The sequence below is a fragment of the Rutidosis leptorrhynchoides genome, chromosome 3 (genome assembly GCF_046630445.1).
Source record: "Rutidosis leptorrhynchoides isolate AG116_Rl617_1_P2 chromosome 3, CSIRO_AGI_Rlap_v1, whole genome shotgun sequence".
Taxonomy (NCBI): Eukaryota; Viridiplantae; Streptophyta; class Magnoliopsida; order Asterales; family Asteraceae; genus Rutidosis; species Rutidosis leptorrhynchoides.
Genome location: NC_092335.1, coordinates 337,100,283 through 337,116,732, shown reverse-complemented (window position 1 = coordinate 337,116,732; position 16,450 = coordinate 337,100,283). Strand labels below are relative to the sequence as shown.

Here is a 16,450-nt window from a genome sequence, read left to right as displayed (position 1 = left end):
GGTTACTAAGATTTATGAAAAAAATGGTTTCGTACACGAGAAAGGTGTACTGTATTTAAAAGATATCGCATGTACATTGCAGGTGGGTATAGGATTCGGGCCCATTTGTACCATGCAGGATTTAAATCTTGTGGTCTATCAAAATGATAAATTTTATTATTTTAAGATAAACCTATGAACTCACCAACCTTTTGGTTGACACCTGAAAGCATGTTTATTCTCAGGTATGAAAGAAATCTTCCGCTGTGCATTTACTCATTTTAAAGACATTACTTGGAGTCGATCATCGCAATGGGACCAAATGTTGATGACTTCGTCCAGATGGATTAGGATGGGGCATTTCAGTTGGTATCAGAGCGGTGGTCTTAGTGAACCAGGTCTTGCATTAGTGTGTGTAACTGATAGTCGTTAGGATGCATTAGTAAGTCTGGACTTCGACCATGTATGCATGTCAAAAGTTTTGCTTATCATTGTTATCGGAAATCATATGTTTATCATCCTTAGGAAATTTCCTGCTTATCATTCTTAGTCTAGACACATCTTACTGTAATAATTACATGAATAGTGTATAGACAAAATTCGTATCTTAGCGTATCTGCTAATTCATATCTTAGCATATCTGTTACTGTAGACTTTTCCTGACAACTTCCGTAGATTCCTCCGTAACTTATGGGATTTTAGTATTATATATAAATATGTATATTATGTATTGCAGGGTACTAATCTACATCCTATAATCTAATTCTTATTAAAAATCCTTCATCTGATCGTACGAGATGAATCCCTCAACCAGTTCAAGTTCCTCGAATTCCGACAGCTATTACGATATGGATTTTCACTCGAGCTCCGAAAGCAGTGTGATCGGAATGGATCAACCAATCAGCCATCCCTAACTAATCTGATGGGTTTGTAGCCTATTAAATCATTGGAGATAATAAGAAATTGATCCTTTCCACCAACCTAATTCACCTCTTGGTAAAGAACCCGAAGCACTTACCGGCGAACCTATCTGAAACACCATTTTCAGCCTCATTTCCAGAATAGCTCGACACGATTATATTCTATCCATAATTCTAAACCTTATTTATCCGCTTGTTCAGACCTACGATCATTCTGGAATAATAGAAGAAGTCAACGAACTTCGTGCTCGAGTAATAGCTTTGGAGAATATGGTGCAAAATGTACCAGCTTCAGCAACATCATCGGCACCAACAGTACCATCAGTAACAGCACCAGTACCATCAATAATCCATGCCCCAACACCTCATTATGTACCTGGAGTATAATCATCATTTTACGTATCGTTCTACATTGATTATCTTCGTTCTTCATGATGATTAAGTAATCTCTAAATGTTTTAGAGATTATGTATTCTAGTTCTAACGGTAAACCAAATGAGTTTAATATCATATTAACTCAATGAATCCATGATTACAACTGAAGAAAATATATATGTATATATCTTTTCATAAAGATTGTAATTAAAAATTCTTTCGTACAAAGTGTTAATTGTGAAAATATTTTAACGGGTAGGTAATACCCGAGGAATATTTAGATTTCACATTAATAAGTTACATTGTATATTCTTCGAAGCTGATTCAACAGTCGTTTACTATCCTACTTACATCCACCGATATACAAATCCGTTCACCACAGAATAACCATATTCATCCAATTTCATATTTGGATTTTGATTTACCAGAATTCAACAAGTGGCATAATGAAGAAAACATTTAACAAAATAAAATTTGTTAGAAACAAACAAATTAACTATGAAGAATTTTGTTAAGAATCCACGCTAACTGTTCCTAGCTAACTGTTCCTAGCTAATTGATTACATTTTATTTATCGCAGTTTATTTATCGCAATTCAATTATCGCAATTTTATTTATCGTCATTTAATTCCTTCTATTTATTTTACGCACTTTAAATATCGGGACGCTTATAAAAGGTTTTGACATATCATATCGACGCATCTATATATATTATTTAGAATAACCATAGACACTCTATATGCAGTAATGATCGAGTTCTCTATACAGGGTTGAGGTTGATTCTACAATAATATATATACTTTGAGTTGTGATCGATTCTAAGACATGTACACGGGTCACAATACGTATTAATTAATTCAAATATTATATATTAAACTATATATTAATTATTGGACTGTTACTGTGGACTATCGACTGTGGACTAATAACATTGGACAATTAAAATAAATTAAAATATTGATTATAACATATGAAACTAAACATTTCTTCAAGTTTGCCACTTGATCTCATCTTAAACTTCATTTGTATCTTGACGATTACAATCTAGGTTCAAACCTTTCTTGATTCTTAAAAACACCTCAATCGAAAGGATGAACCAAATGCACTTTACTTACGGAAGAAAAGATTGATGCATATAGTTATGCACCTGAAAAACTCTCGGAAACTGAGTAAACGTTTAACACGTAGCTGTGCTAATTCCTTTAACGCCGTTATTACAGAAAATAACATTTCAACTCTTTTTCAAATTAGCCAATTTTGACACAGCTCCAGCAAGTCAACTTTCATTTTTCGTTCGAAATAACTTTATTATAACCTTGATTTATATGCGTGCTCTTTTATTGTTACCGGGGAACCTTTTATATTCCACCATATTACCAGCAAATGTACCAGCAACCTTGTCGCTCCTTAGTTTAAATCCCTCCGACAAATCACTATATTTATCTATTGAAGTCTCATCATGTACTCATTCGCATCTTGTAACAAGAATTGCCATACCAATTACCTGGAATCCGCAAATCTATATTGTGAGTCTCGTAACGTTTCTACATCAACAGTTATATGTATACATATAACATTTATCTCTTAGAACTATGATCTTCCATTCTGAAATTCTGAAAAGCACCCAGTCTGTGAATTAATACTCTGAATTTTGAAAAGTTGAATGAAGCAACAAAAACTATAAATGACCTCAACAGCCAAAAGTTGATGATAAAGAATTGTATGTTGGCAAAGCTCAGTAAAAGTTGAAACTAAAAAACTGATTGAGCAAACTACGAAGGAGTCTCTGAACAAATCACAAGGACTAAACTTGTACATTAAGAATCCTGATATTCTATTTCCGATGAAATCTTTAGCGAATACCTTGCTTCTGACTCCAAACTCTTGCGGAAAAATTTTCTTCACCATCCTTCGATATTAGAAATTTCAAGATATCATAGTATCTTTCATTATAAATATCCTCCATATTTCTGAAGATATTTTCATAACTATTCTTATCTGAAATCATTAATCTCTCTGTGCTATCAGTGTTACATCATATAGAAACTGTTAGTTTCTATATTCTGTAAACTTTCGAGCTTAAAATATGAATGTTATTGAAGTAATGTTGGGAACTGATGCATGAGTTAGTATAATATAATGACACTTGATCAACATGTTACATAACTTTTTCATATCAAGAAAATATATTCTTGATAACTTTTACAGATTATAACATCATCATGTGTCATGTTACATAACTTTTTCATTCTGATTAACTTCTGAACATATCAAGAAAATATATTCTTGATAGTTCTATTCTCAGTGATTCTGTTAATTTGACAAATCAAATTGTGCCATTACGTTCTTTCTTGTTTAGAACATTAAGTTCATTTGAAAATCCATACTTACGAATTCTGGACTATTACTCGCTTTACTAGAGGTCGAGAGGAGAATAAAAAAAAAAGGCAAAGAGCTCCAAAATATAAGAGAAAATATAAAGCCCAATAACAACACGGAGGTTACAAATTGTGGATATTAATACGAATAACAATATAAAGACACTGTAGAATTAAGAATAGTATCACCCTAAGGTAATAGTAGAAGTAAACAGATTTTTCTAGTGGAAAGTTGAAGAGAAGGACGACAGAAATGACAATTAATAAAATATCAAGGATTATAACTGGATTAAACATTTTCATAACCTTTTGAATGTTTGAACTAAGAAAGAAAGTATAGGAATGGTGAGTTCATTTGATTCCCTTTTACTCTTTATATTTTGGGACTGAGAATACATGCGCTGTTTTTACAACTGCTTTATTAAATGCTTTTGAAATATGTTTTTGAACTACGGATACATCAAATGCCTTTATAAATGTTTGACGAGATAGACACAAGCAAAACATTCCTCGAATGAATTATTATGCTGACAGAAGTTCTGTGGATTATTATTGAATTATGTGGACTTTATAATTGCCACTAATTGTTGTGAATATTTTTCCCCTGATTATTATTGCTTGGTAACCTAAGAATTAGAATTGGATATGGCCCTAATTCACGCGAATCCTAAAGGTAGCTACCGGGTTTAACACCCCCACCCAGAATGTTCACTAGACGGAAGGGCTAGTGGGCGTGGTGTTTAGTACTTCGAAGTTTATATGATTATTATACAGACGAAATGTTCTGTTTTGGGGATATTATTATGCGCATTATATGTTAAGGTCGGTTACCAAGCCAAGCTATGAAAGAAATGAAAAGTGAATGTTATGTATCGAGAGAATGATTTTATACACAGGTTATGTGTATGTTATTTTTGTGCACGAGATATGTGTACGGTTACTAAGATTTATGAACAAAAAAATGGTTTCGTACACGAGAAAGGTGTACTGTATTTAAAAGATATCGCATGTACATTACAGGTGGGTATAGGATTCGGGCTCATTTGTACCATGCAGGATTTAAATCTTGTGGTCTATCAAAATGATGAATTTTATTATTTTAAGATTAACCTATGAACTCACCAACCTTTTGGTTGACACTTGAAAGCATGTTTATTCTCAGGTATGAAAGAAATCTTCCTCTGTGCATTTACTCATTTTAAAGACATTACTTGGAGTCGATCATCGCAATGGGACCATATGTTGATGACTTCGTCCAGATGGATTAGGACGGGGCATTTCAGTTTACCACATGAGACGACCCGTCCTAATCCATAAGGATGAATACAATAACATATAATTTTATTGCGAGGTATTGAGCTCTATATGCGACATTTTTCAAAATCTGCATTCATTTTTATAGTACAAACCATAACCTTTATTTTAACCAAAGGATTTAAACAACATCATAATGATTATCATTTAGCGATAATCTTAGTCTTACAAACTTTACATGTGATAACAACAATACGATTTTCAACATATTTCACATTACAAATCTTCCGAAATGCAGTTTTATTTTTGACACAAATATGCATACTCCAAATCCTGCTTAAATTCGGCATAATGCAGCGAAAGCTTTTATTTATCACCTGAGAATAAACATGCTTAAAATGTCAACATAAAGTTGGTGAGATATAGGTTTAATGCTAGCAGCGTTAAAAATATAGACCACAAGATTTCATATACTTAAACGTTTTAATAAAAATATTCTAAGTGGTTGAGCACTTGATAACCATACTTAACATTTAATCAACGTCGCATATTCCCTTTATTATGAAATTTCACTACACCGTACCAAGTGTAGTCACCGAAACGAAGTACTGTGTAACCGTTGAATACTGGTCGTCCAGTCCGATTGGGGTTGTCAGGCCCGATAGATCTATCAACAGGATTCGCGTTTACAATACCGCATGTAAATAGTAGTTACCAAACTACAGGGAAGTATGCCAGTGGTACAACTCAATGTAGAATATATTTTTAATCACTTGTGTCCATAACGTAAATCATAAAATGAATGTATTCTCATCCCAAAATATTTAGAGTTTAAAAATTGGACTATATACTCACTTTTGCCTTGAAGATATATAACACGACCTGGTCTCCAATAGATATCACGAACCTAACCATATATAATATATCAACATGTTTTCTTTTTAATTAATCGTTACATATATACTTATAATACTTTTAATAACTATTAGTCCGTAGTTAGCAGTCCGATGTTAGTGGTCCACAATTAGTTGCTTAATAAAATAAATAAAGACCCCATCGTATTCGTATTGATCGGAATTAATCTCGACCCATGGTACCGTGTTGTCAAATGACGTGTTGTGTACATGGTGTCTTATGATTTAAAATCGTGACCCAAAGTACCATATTGTCAAATGACGTGTTGTGTACAATCATGAGGTCTTATAATTAATCTTCACGTGTTGTTTACGGGCGGTCCTGAAATATATAAAATCAAATCATGAGTAAATATATATAAAATATCATATTAATTAGCAAAGATATGATTAGTTTAATTTTACTCAAAATATTTTCGTAGCTAAAGTAGCTTCGGATACCCGATTTTGTTTTAGCCGTAGTTTCTTCAATACAACTCCGTTTTTGTTGGTTCAACTTGCCACTTCCTTGGATCGAGCCATTATTTATGATAAGAACAGTAAATACCTTAGTTTGTATTCGAAATCACAGGTTATAGGTCAAACTTAGGTGAATCTTATGAAAGTGATCCTTTCCGTCATAAAAATAACATCTATATGATTATTTTTTTAAATATACTTACACTTTGAGTTAAACCATGAAACTTTTATATGTTAACATATTCATAAGAAATATCATTTTTCCAGAATATTATCTTCCAATTCAAAGTTTAAGATAAAAAAAAAAAAAAAAAAAAAAAAAAAAAAAAAAAGTTTAAGATGGTTTTTAATTATCCAACCCAAAACAGCCCCCGGTTGCACTCCGACGACTTAGATTCAGTTTTAAGGTGTTCTTTGTAAAAATCAAGTTGTATCTTGTTAAGTTAGCATATCATTATGATATATTACAGGTCTTGAAGTGTTTTAAAAGTCAAGTTAGAAGGATCTATTTAGTTTGTGAACAAGTTTGAAATCATTCAAACTATGTTCTTGTTGTTATAATTTATAACTCAAAATAAGATAGCTATATAAATATGAATCGAATAAGATTATGAATAAGGTTACTACCTCAAATTACTTGGATAAATCTACTAGAAAGGAAGTATAACTCTTGATCCTAAAGAGTGGTGAAGTCGGATTGAAAGATTGGAAGTAAACTTAGAATATAGACTTGAAATGAAAGTAGTATCTAGTAGTGTTCTTGTTTGATCTTAATATGATGGTTATTAAGGTGATTCTTGAGAGAGTTTTTGCTGGATTTCTTAGAGTTGAATGAAGCTTACTAGTAGGTGTTTTTAGCTAGAGAAAATGTGTAGTAAAAATGAAAATGGAATGGAGTATAAATGGTGGTGAAATGATGTATAAGTTTGTAATATTGTGTAAAAGTCTTGTAATATGCCAAGTTGATTAATCATGCATGCTAAGATCCAAAATTTGCTGACTCATGGCTGCTAATAAAGTGATTTTGATGTGTATATACCAATAGTAAATGCGTATAGAAGCTGGGTATGATAAGGGTACATATACCCTAGATATACTTGTAGAAATCTTAAGGAAACGGAACGAGAATCCAAATATAACTATCTTTTGTGAATATACTTATATTGTTTTATGTATTTAAGCCCTTTAAAAGTGATTAAATACGTATTTGTACGATACTTGTATAAGCATTATAGGTAATATGTATATATGTCCAAGAACGTTACATATAGTTACCGTTTTGAAAACTTAAGTTAGTAGTCTCAAAGCATACTTATAACTCATTGTTATTAGTACACAATGATATGTTAAACCATCCTTAGATCATGTTAAATATGTATAAATACGTATATGTACACAATCGTATAATTATCATATGTTATATAGTTCGTGATATCATCGGTCAAATTGGACGGTCAAACGTTGTGTAAAACTTTTTTCAAAAACACAAGACTCAATAATTTGGATTGCTTATCATGTTGGTAATGTTTAATTTATGTAAATATTAATCTCATATGTATAAAATAATCGGAAAAATCCGGGTCGTTACAGTACCTACCCGTTAAATAAATTTCGTCCCGAAATTTTAAAGTTGTACCTATTTTGCGTTCTCGGGAAACAAATGTGGGTACTTTTGTTTCATCTGATCCTCTCATTCCCAAGTAAACTCGGGAAACCTTCGAGCATTCCAACGAATCTTAACAATTGGTATGTTGCTCTGCTTGAGCTGTTTAACTTCACGGTCCATGATTTCGACTGGTTCTTCTATGAATTGTAGTTTCTCGTTGACTTGGATTTCTTCAAGAGGAATGGTGAGGTCTTCCCTTATAAGACACTTCTTAAGGTTTGAAACGTGAAACGTATTATGTACTCCGGCGAGTTGTTGTGGTAACTTGAGTAGATAAGCTACCGGTCTAATGCGTTCGATGATCTTGAACGGGCCTACATACCTTGGGTTCAGTTTACCCCTTTTGCCGAAACGTATTACACCTTTCCAAGGTGATACCTTTAGCATAACCATGTCACCTTGATTTGTACTGTTTTCAATCTCTCTTTGATTTGTACTATCTTCTCAGTAGTTTCGTGTATGATCTCGGAACCAGTTAATCGTCGATATCCTACTTCATTCCAACAGATAGGGGATCTACACTTCCTTCCATACAGTGCTTCGAATGGTGCACTGTAACTCGATTTAGCATATCTTGGACTCCCTTTTTATGGGTCGTAGCATTTGGGCTTCTTTAATCTATATGGATTGGGCCTTTATCAAAAACCCACTTATAAATGGATCGATCACTTATCACATTATTTATGAAACTGTTGAACGTGAAAGTGGTGATGACAGTGACGATTAGGTTGTTTAGGGTTCAATGATGGTTACGATTAAGATGATGAATGTTGAGAATGGTGATCACAAGTTTGTAGAAAAAGAAGAAAACGGAAATATGGTTAAATAGATTTAAGGTTCAAAATATTTGAGAAAGTAATAAATGGACCAATGGTTGGGTATCTGGTTGTTAAGCAAGAGGTTGCGGGTTCGAGTCCCGTCGTGGGCAGTGTATTTTTTTTAGCTTATTTTGAGGTAGTTACTCATCCTATTATTATTATTATTATTATTATTATTATTATTATTATTATTATTATTATTATTATTATTATTATTATTATTATTATTATTATTATTATTATTATTATTATTATTATTATTATTATTAGGTTAACTATCATTATTACTAATATTAATAAAATGATTATTATTATCATTAATATTATTATCACTATTGTTATTTATAATATTATCATTATTTTTATCATCAATATTAAAATTATCATTTTTATTATTACTAGAATTATCATTATAAGTATCATTAAAATTATTATCATTATTATTATTATTAACATTATTATTATTATTATTATTATTATTATTATTATTATTATTATTATTATTATTATTATTATTATTATTATTATTATTATTATTATTATTATTATTATTATTTTTATTATTATTAATTATTATTATTATTATTATTATTATGATTACAAACATAAAGAATATAGATACAAATAATATTATGAAAATGATTACGTTACAATTTAAAAATGAATTATTATTATTATCATTATTTTAGTATTATTATAATTTTAACAAACAATTGATATTTATATAAAATATATATATATATATATATATATATATATATATATATATATATATATATATATATATATATATATATATATTTTCATATATCATAACTATATTAATATTACATATTTTTTTAATGAAATTACATATGATGGATAAACATATTTTAATATAATCATATATATATAATTATATATATTATTTATTTATATAATGTATATAAAATAGTTATAACTAAATTATTTATTAATATCACATACAAATTATTAAGTATATTAATATTAATATATAAACTTGCTTAATTGTTATTATATGTTTTAATATATATAACTGGTATAGGTTCATGAATTCGAGGCCAACCCTACACTTGTTTAATGTCGTCATATGTATTTTTACTACAAAATACAGTATGGTGAGTTCATTTGATTTCCTTTTACTCTTTACATTTTTGAGACTGAGAATACATGCGCTGTTTTTATAACTACTTTATTAAATGCTTTTGAAATATCTTTTGAACTGCGAATACATGAAATGCTTTTATAAATGTTTGACGAGATAGACACAAGCAAAAAATTCCTCGAATGAATTATTATGCAGACAGAAGTTTCGTGGATTATTATTGAATTAGTTGGACGTTATAATTGTCACTAATTGCTGTGAATATTTTTCCCCTGATTATTATTGCTTGGTAACCTAAGAATTAGGGAACATCACTAATTTTGAGAATTAGTGCACGCCTATATATTATATATTATACAGACGAGATGTTCTGTTTTGGGGATATTATTATGCGCATTATATGTTAAGGTCGGTTACCAAGCCAAGCTATGAAAGCAATGAAAAGTGAATGTTATGTATCGAGAGAATGATTTTATACACAGGTTATGTGTATGTTATTTTTGTGTACAAAATATGTGTACGGTTACTAAGATTTATGAAAGATGATTTCGTACACGAGAAAGGTGTACTGTATTTAAAAGATATCGCATGCACATTACAGGTGGGTATAGGATTCGGGCCCATTTGTACCATGCATGATTTAAATCTTGTGGTCTATCAAAATGATGAATTTTATTGTTTTATGATAAACCTATGAACTCACCAACCTTTTGGTTGACACTTGAAAGCATGTTTATTCTCAGGTATGAAAGAAACCTTCCGCTGTGCATTTGCTTATATTAGAGATATTATTTGGAGTCATTCATGACATATTTCAAAAGACGTTGCATTCGAGTCATCGAGTTCGTCAAGATTATTATTAAGTCAATTATAGTTGGAGGTATTATGAAATAGTATGCTTGCCATCAACTTTCGTTTTAAAGAAAGTTTGTCTTTTAAAAACGAATGCAATGTTTGTAAAATGTAACATATAGAGGTCAATTACCTCACGATGTAATCAACTATTGTAAATCGTTTATATTGTATATGAACGCGGCATTTCAATATGAGTTTGTGTACTGATCTTGTATTGTATCTAGATGGATATATCTCTAAAAATTAATAAGTTTGGACTTTGATTTCGCATGTTTTCGTTATCGTATGCTCAAGTTATGATTAAACGAAGTTGTCGTTAGGGTTTTGCATGATGTACGAATTTTATGGATTATGTGCTTTGTGAATAAGCTATTGAAATGTTTACCATTGTAATCCTTATTAAAAATCATGCAAGTTAGACTTAAGATTTACATCAAACGCTCGTGTAATGCTTCCGATATGTTAAAACGAAGATTCGTATTGTTAAGTGAGCTGAAACTATTTTTAAAGTTTAATAAAAACTTCTAGAGTAAACTAGAAATTGTTTTAGACCTTGATCTTTTGGAATATGTTAGTTTAGGTGTTCTTTGACATCTTTCATTTGTATGCGAACTTGCAAAAACACGAATTGGCTAAAGGAATGTTCTTGATTATTTTATCACTAATATTTTGAGATGTCTGGAGTAATCTCCAGTTGGCCGTTCATCAAAATCTATTTTCTATATTTTTTGAGAAATGTTAGAAAATTGATGTGCGTGCTAAAACTGATTTAGTAACCCATAACTAGACCCCTTCTGATATATGACTTTTAAATATCGTATGAGGCTTTGTCAGGACGTTTTAAAATTAATTTTGAGTGTAGTTGTGATCTGGAGTTGGTCATAATTTTATGAATTATGTGCTCTGAGTTATAGTTGTATCTTTCTACAATGTACGTATTTTGAAGGCATGCGTTAAACTGCGAATGTGCAAATTGCTTAACTATGAACTGTAAAGTGTTACTTGACCTGGATTTGAAATGTTGACCATGTTTGCATGACCTACTAAGATGTTTGACTTTAGTTGACCACTTTGACCGAGTTGACTTTTGGTTTGACTTTGGTTGACTTGCTTGGATTAGTTGACTTTTACTTGTTTGTTGAGTCAGTCTGAGCACTAGGACTTTGCGTACACTATGGGTTGACATAGTATGACCTATATGTGTATAATTAAGATGACCTATTTGACTAGGTTGCGTTGTTAGTCAAGATTCTTCGACTACAATACGTTTTGCTAAGATATTTCAGGTGCTTTTGCTAAGGTGAGTCTACAGTCCCCTTTTCAGCAACATTTTTGGGATCAGATACATGCTACTTTTGAAACTATTTCTTAAACTATTTTTACAATTATTTTACATATTAGGCACGAGTAACTTACCAGAATATACATATGAGTTCAGATCAAAAATCCCTTAGCTTGATTATATTAGTTACTTTATGTAACCTCGACTTATAGGGACGGTACCGTTAGGTTTGACAAACCTCACTGCAACATAACTGGTGCTTATTTTATAGTTACTTGTACACTTGATCGGTGTATGCTTAGATAGGGTAAAATGAATACGTGTAGCTCAGCTATCCGCAAAGGTTAAAGCTTTATAATCAAGTGCTCATGATAAGTGTATATTATTACGAAGCTTTTCGAAAATCTCGTGGCCTAACTTACGATGAATGTTACTTAAACATGATGTTTACAAACTTGAAACTAGACATGGTAATGTCTACAAACAGATGAAACAAAAAGAACTTTTTGATGCTACACATAGTTGAACTTGACATCTTACAAACAATTTATTACTTAGCATTTGCTATACGCAAACTTTTGAGATTAAACCTTAGTGGTTTATTCTAATAAACGATTTTGAGAACTGATTTTCGATAAATGATTTATGGAAACTGTTTTAATGAAACATACGAGAACTATTTACTCAAACCTGTAGATTCACTCAACTTTATGTTGATCCGTTTTGCATGTTTTATCTCAGGTATTAGTTTCTTTCGCTGTAGAACATTGCTGTTATATAGAAGTCAAGCCAAGCATTGGGAGCAGAGTTAATATACCGTTAGTGGATTCTGACGGGGTATTACATTTGGTATCAGAACTTTGGCTATATGGAACTAGGATACATTAGTGTGTTTAACCGTAGGGCGCATTAATGGGTCTAGTCTATAGCCGTGTACTTAGAATGACTGTTATACGCTATGCTTGCACTGTTTACTCTACTATGCTACACGTAGGGATACATATTATATATCACATGCATATACGCAGCTATACCCATAATGATATGGACTTGGACTAGATATATGATATCACGAATCACATACGTACACACGACGTGACACTTAAGAGAATTAAGTTGACTACGCTATCTTGAACTTATGGAGTGATGTCGAATGGATATGTGAGATAGCGTAATGTAATGACCGGGATTACATTACGGTAACTCATATAGATGTTCCGACATCACAAAATAAGGAATTGGGAGCGAGCCAAGTAGATTATTAGGATAAACACCGTTTAGAACATGAACCGTATAATCTCAAATATGAATAGAAATTTACACTGTGCGCATTAATTGTTATTATAACCTATACGAAGCGTGTAATCACGTCATATCTTATCACTACTTGACACTGTCCGTCACCACCCACTACTTGGCACTACGAAGACACTACTTGGACATACTGGTCATCTCATACCACTACTTAACGTTTCTTACTACTACACAACGCCGCCTCTCACTGCTAGTCTCGACCGATCACCTACTTCTCACTGCTTGTAATCACTAGTTACTACTTGATGTCACCCATTGCTACTTACCACTACTAAATACTACTCATCACTGCTAGCACCTCCACGATTTACTTCTAGCTACTATGCCTCACGACTCATTTATGATATATCTTTAGAGGATGAATTCCTTGTAACAGCCTGCGAAATCCGTAGTAGATATTGACTACTTAACGTCCGACTTTCCTATCATTCAGCCTCCCGCGGCTTCACGTTTTTGCTTTCTAATACGAGTCTACCGGAAGAGGTATTCACACCTTCCCTCATAAAGGGTATTTCGTTCTTCTCCCCCACCGATGTGGGCAAGTCTGATAACTCACCCTACTTTCAACATCAACTTCAATAAAGTTTGTCACGAATTTATTCGTACTTAACAATCATAATGTTTATATACTCTCAACACCGGTGCCGATAGAAGCTTGGTCGCTAAAGAATTCTGTCACAACATTTAGAATCCAGTATCTGCCTTAGAAAACGTAATCTCTATCGAACTATCAACTGGGAAGAAAAAGCATAAAGATTGATGTCATTTTGGTTTAGGAGGTCTCGCTTTAAGAAGTTTGATCGTACACTCCCATCATAAACATCTCTCACCCGAAACTCACCCCAAACTTAAATCAACGATTGCTCCTAATCCTTTGCAAATTATAAGTTAAGACCCATACCGTATAACTCATAACAACATTCTGTACCGAACAGTACTCTTTCCGACGATTGGCGAGCCATTACAATAGAAATCTACTTGAGCGATGTTTGGAGTTAAATCATTTTACTTGGACTACCATATTTCTTTTATTTGACCTTGTGATTGGAATGGACTGGTTATCTGACGACACAACCGAGGCTGTTGCGACCAGAAGACCATTCGAATTCCTTTTACTGAAGATGAATCAATGATGGTGTACGGAGAGAAGATCAGTACTACGTTGCGTTACATTAATTGCTCGAAGTTCCAGATGTACATGAGATAAGGATGTCTCGCAATTCTGGCACATATGAGCAAAGTTGAATCAGTAGTTAAGAGTCCGAAGATGTCCCAACCGTTAGAAATTTTCCTTGAGGTCCTTCTGAGAGAATTACCATGTCTTCCACCGCATAGAGACGTAGAATTTCAGATTGACTTAATGCGGGGAGTGGCTCATGTAGCACGTGCACCGAATAGGCTTGCACCTTTAGAATTGAAAGAGCTGTCTAGTCAGTTACGAGAGCTTTTAGACAAAGGATTCATTCGATCGAGTTCTACGCCATAGGGAGCTCCAATTCTTTTTGTAAAGAAAAAGGATGGATCTATGAGACTCTGTATCAATTACAGGGAATTGAATAAGTTGACTATCAAGAATAGATATCCGTTACCGAGGATTGATGATTTGTTTGATCAATTGCAAGGATCAGCATGTTACTCTAAGATCGACCTAAGGTCAAGTTATCATCAGATGAGAGTAAAGGAGACAGATATACCGAAGACAGCATTTAGGACAAGCTATGGACATCACGAGTTCATAGTAATGCTGTTTGGATTGACGAAAACACCGGCTGTGTTCATAGATCTCATGAACCGTGTGTATAAGCCATATCTGGACAAGTTTGTTGTTGTGCTTATTGATGATGTTCTGGTATATTCTAAGAACGAGGAAGAATGTGAACGGCATCTCCGTTAAATACTAGAGATGCTCAGGAAGGAGCAGTTCTACGCTAAATTTTCAAAGTGTGATTTTTGACTGCAAGAAGTGCAATTTTTGGGTCATATCGTAGGTGTCAATGGTATTCAAGTTGATATTGCGAAGATAGAAACGGTCAAGAAGTGGAAGATTCCTAAGTTGCCAACGCATGTTCGGCAATTCTTAGGTCTTGCTGGTTATTATAGAAGATTCATTGAGGAATTTTCTAATATTGCCCGGCCATTGACAACAATGACTCACAAGGGTAAGAAGTATGAATGGACTGATCTGCATGAGTCCGCATTTCAGTTATTAAAAGAGAAATTAACTACTGCCCCAATTTTGCCCTTGCCCGAAGGAACCGAGGACTTCATGATTTATTGTGATGCTTCACGAAAGGGTTTTGGTTGCTTGTTGATGCAACGGAAGAAAGTGATTGCCTATGGATCACGACAACTGAAAGTACATGAATAGAGTTACACGACACATGATTTGGAACTTGGTGCTGTGGTCTTTGCTTTGAAGATGTGGAGACACTACTTGTATGGTACTAAGTTTACTGTTGTCACCAATCGCAGGAGTTTGCAACATATTTCGATCAGAAACTGCTCAACATGGGACAGAGACGTAGGGTAGAGCTGTTGAACGACTATAACTGCGAGATTCGCTATCATCCTAGCAAGGCTAAGGTGGTTATATATGCCTTGAGTGGGAAAGAGAAGGCTAAACCTCTCCGAGTTAGAGCATTGAACGTGACTGTCTGAACGAACCTTACTTCCCAGGTACGTGATGCACAACGAGAGGCGTTGAAAGAAAGGAACATTACTACTTAGTCACTTTGAGGAATTGATAAGAAGTTTGTTATTCGAGAAGATGGAACCCGGTACTTCATAGACAGAATTTGGGTACCGAAGTTTGGCGGATTAAGGGAACTAGTGCTAGATGAAGCACACAAGATGAGGTATTCTATTCACCCTAGATCCGATAAGATGTACCAAGAACTTAAGGCACTGTACTGGTGGCCGAATATGAAAGTAGATATAGCAACCTACGTTAGTAAGTGCTCAACGTGTGCTTAAGTAGAAGCAGAGCATCAGAAGCCGTCAGGACTGTTGACACAGTCAGAGATTCCCCAGTGGCAATGGGAACATATTACCATGGATTTGATTACTAAGTTGCCCAAGACTGTGGAAGGTTATGATACGATTTGGGTTATCATTGATCGTCTCACCAGGTC

General features: G+C 33.1%; 1 protein-coding gene across 1 annotated transcript; it reads left to right on the top strand.

Moving 5' to 3' along the window:
• The first annotated feature begins 15,465 nt into the window (after positions 1-15,465).
• Positions 15,466-15,977, top strand: LOC139901144 (uncharacterized). Its single transcript, XM_071883880.1, has 2 exons — positions 15,466-15,675; positions 15,792-15,977. The coding sequence occupies exons 1-2, from the start codon at positions 15,466-15,468 to the stop codon at positions 15,975-15,977; spliced, it is 396 nt and encodes a 131-aa protein (XP_071739981.1).
• Positions 15,978-16,450: the final 473 nt, after the last annotated feature.

What these genes read in the sequence shown, in the direction of transcription:
- LOC139901144 (XM_071883880.1), top strand. Translation starts at nt 15,466, where the DNA reads ATGACTCACAAGGGTAAGAAGTATGAATGGACTGATCTGCATGAGTCC. An exon ending in ATGGATCACGACAACTGAAA is followed by an intron (nt 15,676 to 15,791) that starts GTACATGAATAG and finishes CACCAATCGCAG; the next exon opens with GAGTTTGCAACATATTTCGA.